Source organism: Crocodylus porosus, unplaced genomic scaffold, assembly GCF_001723895.1.
Source record: "Crocodylus porosus isolate Cpor-Errol unplaced genomic scaffold, CroPor_comp1, whole genome shotgun sequence".
Taxonomy (NCBI): domain Eukaryota; kingdom Metazoa; phylum Chordata; order Crocodylia; family Crocodylidae; genus Crocodylus; species Crocodylus porosus.
The window spans coordinates 86,840,362-86,847,046 of NW_017728906.1; the positions used below are offsets into that span (position 1 = coordinate 86,840,362).

At 42.8% G+C, this 6,685-nt stretch overlaps 1 protein-coding gene across 2 annotated transcripts in view; it reads left to right on the forward strand.

Moving 5' to 3' along the window:
- The window catches only part of LOC109306228 (interleukin-1 receptor type 2-like), a 44,512-nt gene that overhangs the window by 6,903 nt on the left and 30,924 nt on the right, over positions 1–6,685 (forward strand). Inside the window, exon 2 of one of the 2 annotated variants that reach the window (XM_019529551.1) lies at positions 4,947–5,073. The exons of the other annotated variant lie outside the window; for it this stretch is intronic. Within the exon in view, the coding sequence (XP_019385096.1) occupies positions 5,072–5,073 (2 nt within the window). The 5' untranslated portion in view covers positions 4,947–5,071. The remainder of the gene's footprint in view (positions 1–4,946; positions 5,074–6,685) is intronic. 2 annotated transcript variants of the gene reach the window in all.

Sequence of the window (6,685 nt, forward strand, 5' to 3'; positions counted from 1 at the left end):
TCCCCTCCCCCCCAGTTAGTTAAGGGCTCCTGAAAGGGGAGGTCCCACTGGGAGGGCCCCCCTAAAGTTACCAGCTTCTTTGTAGGGCTTGGGAAAAGCCCAAAGGCATTGGGGTTTCCCCTCAGGATTGAGTTTGTTTGGGGTTTATCTGTTTCAGATCAGATACTTACCTGAGACTTACCTGTATCTGGAGCACTGGTTTAAGGTTTTATGTCATTTACCCAGAGGGTATTTTTTATATTACTGGTTTAGATATCTTATAAATATATATATATACATTGTACATGTGTTTATATCCATGTTCCTTTCTCTTGTGATAAGTTAATATAAATACATTTGTATATAGTTAAGTCCCCTGATTGTCCTGGCCTGGTTCTATAGGGACAGAGGGAAACTGAGCAGTCTGCAGTCCCCCGTACCCCCCTCCAGGACACCTGCCAACTACCAATCCCCTTCAATTGGAGAAGGGGAGTATGTACGCAAGTTACCTGGGCTACATTTTATTCAGACACTGCAGGAACAATTGATGGAGGGTCTGGAGATAAACTAGCAAAGCCAGTGGAGCAAAAATGACAAGAGACTGAAGAACTGGCTTTCTTGAAGGCTGGGACAGATGTGATGGGGACAGGGCGGTCAGAGGACTGGGGTCAGGAAAGGTGCTGGGGCGGAATCATTTAGTGGATAGCTAGATGGGCAGGTGTGGGGATAACCCTAGACAGCCACACTTTTTTGTAGACCACTCTAAGTGTTATTCAGATTGTTGTTCTGTTGTTGGCCACCATGGTGTTTAGCACAGTAAGGTGTGTATGTATATGTGTATAATGTGTGTGTGTGTGTGTGTGTGTGTATGTATGTATACACACACAGACACGTGAGGCTCTTACACCTATTTAAATTGTCTCCAATATCTTTTGCCTGCCAATCTTTTTTGCATGCAACTTAATGTGCATGACTAAATGTGCACTACTTGGATTAGAACTGAAACTTGGGGTTTTGTATGTTTGGGTCTATACTGTCATTCATTTTACTCTGTGAGAAGGTTCTCTGATTCATTACCCACTAATATTCTGTAATATTCCAGACCCACTGTGACTGCAGCCAGTAAATGTATTTCATTTCTGCATTAGTATAACTAATACCATAGAAATGTGATCCAAGAGAATTAAAAAAAGAAGCAAGAAATGGAAAGTTGTATAGCCTTTATTCACAACTCAGTCTTTTCTAGAAAGATGGAGTCAGTAGGATAGAATGATTTCTCTGAGATGAATTTAAAGAAAACAAATAATTGGTATTACATTTATACAGCATTTATATTTGCAGTAACCTATAATGTACCGTAAATTGTCTCAGTTGTTCCGTTTCCTCCCATTATATTACATATATTTAAAACTAACTTGCACTGCTTATAAAAATAATTTCTCAACAATTATATTTGCATTTAATTTTAAAAAACCCAGAACTATCTCATAGGTTTTTTTTCTGTGTTGTTCTTCCAAAATACCCTTCATATTCTCTGGGTGGGCTTTTTAAACCATCTGCTAATATGATCTTAAATTTAAAAATATCAGTCTTGTTCCCATTGCTCCAATTCAGAAGCAAATTCAGCAATTACATGAAATCTACATAGTTTATCTCCCTGCATCTTGAGTTGAATGCAATATTCTTCTTCTCTTGTATATTGTTGCTATATGCTGTTAATAATTACTGCTATGTTTTGTCAAGGAAATGTCCAAATAGTAATGATAGCTAAAGTAATATCTGTATATATCTCTGAATTTAATTTTTACATCTGTAAAACACATTGGGATCATTCAAGATATAGGACAGAGGTGTTTTATAAATGCAGGTCTTACTGTAAATAATGTTATGACCTGGGAGGCTAAGATATGCAGTACTTGGCAAGAGGTGAGTTTGAAATTGCCAACTGTTGAAGTGTATAGTCTCTTACAGTCCCTATTATCTCATTGCCTGCATATTTTATGTGATAAAAAGTTTGGGTTATTTAGTTATTTTAAAATCTCATATGCTGGCTTATCTTCTATTAAATGTGAACTTCCAAGGTGGAGGAAAAGATTTGGGCCTTTTAGTGTTGTGCTGAGATACAGAAAAAGGCCTACAAGGTATTTCCTTTAAACAAACAAACAAAATGTGCGTGTGTGTGTGGGTGTGTGTGGAGGGAGTGGGTGGTGGTGGTGGTAGGGAGGAGGCAGTCTCTTTTTCTGATTATATTTTCCTAAGAGATCAAGCATGTAAACCTTTTCTTTTCTGGAGATTTATTTGGCTGGGGTGTAACGAGAACTTCAAAATCTTCAAGGAAGATTACACTAAAATTAAATTGATTGGTTACCAGGGATCTTGATTTTCTCTGATTTTTAAAAAAATTCCCAATTTTTGCTTTAAATAAAGTAACCCCAAATCCACATGATTTAAATGAAGCACAACTAATACATATACATATATATATACACGCACACATATACATACATACATATATATATACATGAATATACATACACACACACACACACACACACATATACACATACACATATATACATATACATACATATATATATAATGTGGTGTTTCATTTTAATCACAAAAAATATGGATTTGGGGTTACTTTTAGGGAAGCGATGGAGGTGGTGGGGGAGCTGCAGTTGGGCAGGGAGTGTGGGACCGTGGAGCCTGCACCCAGTGGGGTTGTGGGAACACAGAGCTTGCGAGGGCAGGGTGTGAGTGGAGGGGGGTGGGGAAGTGCAGAGACCTCCCCACACACTCTCCCCTCCCCCCACTTCCCCCTGGCACACAGCCTCCGCAGCTAGCAGAAGCAGAAGCAGGCGGTGGGCCCTTGGGAAGCTCGTGGCTTGTGCAGGTGCTGCCACCCAGCAGTGAGTGGCTCCACCCAGAGCTGTACATGGTGGGAAGGAGTGCAGCCAGGCCAGCCCATCTCTATTGTGTGGGGCTTCTAGTGGCACACGTGCAGCTCCTGGCACTCATGCACCACTGAGGGAAGCCCCACATGATAGAGTTGGCTGCCTTCCCCACCCCCTGCTTCCTGGCAGAGTCCCGGGACCTGCACATAGTGGCAGGGAATGGGAAAGTCAACTGGCTCCATCGCATGGAGCTTCGGTTTGGGGCGCCCAGGTGCTGGGAGCTGTAAATGTGCTGCTAGGAGCCCTGCACAACAGACGCAGGTTGGCCTGGCTGTGCTCCTTGCTGCAGCATGAAGCTCTGGCTGGAGCTGCACACTGCTGGGTGGCAATGCCTGAGTGGGCCACGAGTGCCCTGAGGGCCTGCCATCTGCTGCTGCTGCTTGTGCTGGTGGCTGTGTACCATGGGAGGAAGTGTGGAGGGGGGGGTCCCTCTCTGGCGATTGCCGCCTTGTAGTGGTAGAGAGGCTTGTGTGGTCCAATGATCCCGACACCAATGCCATCAGGAGCTTTATGCTTCTGGGAGGTTAACTCATGGTGGCAAGGTTGTGGGGGAGGTTTCCTGACTAAGAACGATCCAAGAAGACCTCAATGGCAGACCAGGCGGAAGAAAAGTGTAACTCCCTTTGCAGAGGCTATGGAGGCAGATGAAAGCTGAAGCAGGTCAAGGGTCTCCAGTCATCTTGGATTCTATGCCATGGGACTTTGATCCCTATTTGTCAAGGACCATGCGTTTGTTGGCAACATCCTCACGCTAAAAGAAGTCATGCATAGGTGTCTTCCTTATAGGAACTATACATCTTGTCTGCACAACAGGAAAGTCCTATGGCGACTGGCAATGGAGACAGGACTGTGACATCTGGAACTTCCTAGTCATGGACTGGCATGTAGGTTGTGGGTGTTTGCTTCAGTTGTCTTGTTCAAGGACAGAGGCAGTAAGAACAGTTCAGCGGCTGCACCCATGACTGAGCAGTCCTGTTTAGGAGCCACTTTGCTTACTCCACATGGGGAGGGAGCTAGAAAAGGTGCCCCAACCATAGCCTGTCTCGATCAGTTCCTGGTTGAATAACCACGTCCAGTGGGATCACCTCTATGCGGTCAGCAACACAGTGCCCACCCTTCCTGGAAACATCTTTCTTCACTGTGACAAGACATGTGGATCTAGAATTGGGCTATGGAGCCACCTGTGGACTCACTATTAAGATCTTTGGAAGATTATCTTACTCATTTGCCAGTGATTGCCTGAGCTGGAGGAGGGTTCCCATACCCTCCCTCAGACCCCACATACACACACTGTGCCCCCACAACCTACATAGACATAACCCCCCCACACACGCACTCACACCACACACATCCCACCATACGCACACCCACTCCCAACCACCCCCCACATACAATATACACGATTAAGACTTTATTTTTGAGCTACTATGCAATCACCTCTATATACACTACACAAACACAAATCATGAAAACAATATTTTTTGTAATAAAACTAAAATAAGTTAGTGTAGGTAGTAGGTGTTTGACTTTTAGTGCATGATTTGTTTTTTTCTGGTGCCAAGTTGATAGCCCTCCCCCCACCCCAAAGGAATACTTCTGGGGGCAAGGGGAAGGACTTTGTGTGACAAATGTCAGAGGTTAGGAGCAGGATTTCTGGTCCCAAGATGGTGACCAGGAGGCAGGGAACCCTTGTGACCCTCATTAGCACACCAAAACTGATTAAGTGGCCCTCCAGACAGAATAATTGCCCATCCCAGGTATAGGCCTACCAAAGCATACCCTTTGTCATCTTTATTACTGTACACCATATGACATTAAAACTGTATAAGAAGAACTAAACACAACAAAATAAAATGAGACAAAACAAGCAAAATGCCTACACTACATCATGCTGGTCCATATTGCCATTTTATTTCTTCAATTAAATCCTTTGGGATGGTTTGTTTCTGTATCAAACAAAAAACAGCGAAAGAAGCCCCATTTATATTAATTATTTATTTCTTCTACCAGGCTTTGGCTACTCATAAGTCCAAACAGCATGCTTGACCACTAACTACATGGATGCAGTACTAGTGAACAGAACACAGAAATGTCTGGATTGAGACCACAAGCTCCAGCTGGACTGAAACCAGCAAATGTATGCGGGTGCACTACAGCCCTGACCACACTGGAGAAATGACACACAGCTGACTTTATATTCTTTTCTCCCCTTTAATGTTTGAGCTTGTATAGATAAGCCAAACCCATTTGTTACAGATAATGAGCAGGGATCCTGGTTTTCTCTGATTTAAAAAAAAATCCCCAATTTTCCATTAAAAAAAGTAACCCCAAATCCAAATTTGTGCTTAAAATGAAACACCTATATCTATCTATCTATCTATCTATCTATCTATCTATCTATCTGTGGTGTTTCATTTAAATCATAGAAAAATGTGGATTTGGGTTACTTTTTTTTAAACTAGAAATTAGGGATTTTTTTAAATCAGAGAAAATCAGGATCCCTGATGATGAGAGACACCTACTTGCATTAGATCATTAAGTCCTCTTTTATTGTAGTAGGCTTGAAATGTTGTTGCAGCTATGATGGTCCAGGAAATATGCAAAATGGAAGGATTGTTGGTGATATCTTGTATTGGACCAAGTGTATTGTTTTGAGGGATGTTAGACAAGTTTTCAGGTACAGGCTTTTTTTAGTAGAAGTTTCCTCTAATTAGTTGTGCTATAGGTAGGAGCAATGGCAGCTCTTAACTTCCTCTTCCCTTAAACTCTTATTTGCACTTTCTGGTTGATTGTGAAGAACTAGATCACTTTTAATTGACTTGTTACATTTAAGATGAATTTTTGCTTAATAGGGCATCTCTGTCCACCAGGAAAGGTGGAAGACTAGTGATTATTTATTTTAGAGAAGAGATCATCTTCCAACACAAAAAGTCATTATGAAGAGGATGCTGAAGCACTTTAGGGGCAAATGTTACTCAAAATTCTTCTATCACCTGTAGGCAGGAAAAGAAATAATGGGCTTAACTTGCCACTTGGTTAGATATTAAGATGAACTTTCAAACTACAAACATTATTAAAGAGTGTGGAACATTGTACAGAAAGGTTGTAGAATTTCCATTGCTGAAGTTTTTAGGTTAGATAATTATTTCTCTGGTGTGGTTTAGAAAGGAATGATCCTTCATAGATTCATAGATGTTAGGGTTGGAAGGAACCTCAAAAGATCATTGAGTCCGACCCCCTGCATTGACAGGAAAGTGCTGGGTTCAGATGACCCCAGCCAGATGCCCATCCAACCTCCTCTTGAAGACCCCCAGGGTAGGGGAGAGCACCATCTCCCTTCAGAGCCCATTCCAGATTTTGGCCACTCCAACTGTGAAGAAGTTCCTCCTAATGTCCAATCTAAATAGCTTATGGCCATTATTTCTTGTAACCCCCAGGGGCGCCTTGGCGAGTAGAGCCTCACCTATTCCCTTCTGCGCCCCCACGATGAATTTATAGGCAGCCACAAGGTTGCCTCTCAATCTTCTCTTGCGGAAGCTGAAAAGGTCCAGGTGCCTTAGTATCTCCTCATTGGGCTTGGTCTGCAAGCCTTTAATCATATGAGTGGCCCTTCTCTGGACCCTCTCCAGGTTATCCACATCCCTCTTGAAGTGTGGCACCCAAAACTGCACGCAGTACTCCAACTGCGGTCTGACCAGCGCCCAATAGAGGGGAAGTATCACCTCCTTGGTTCTGTTTGTCATGCATCT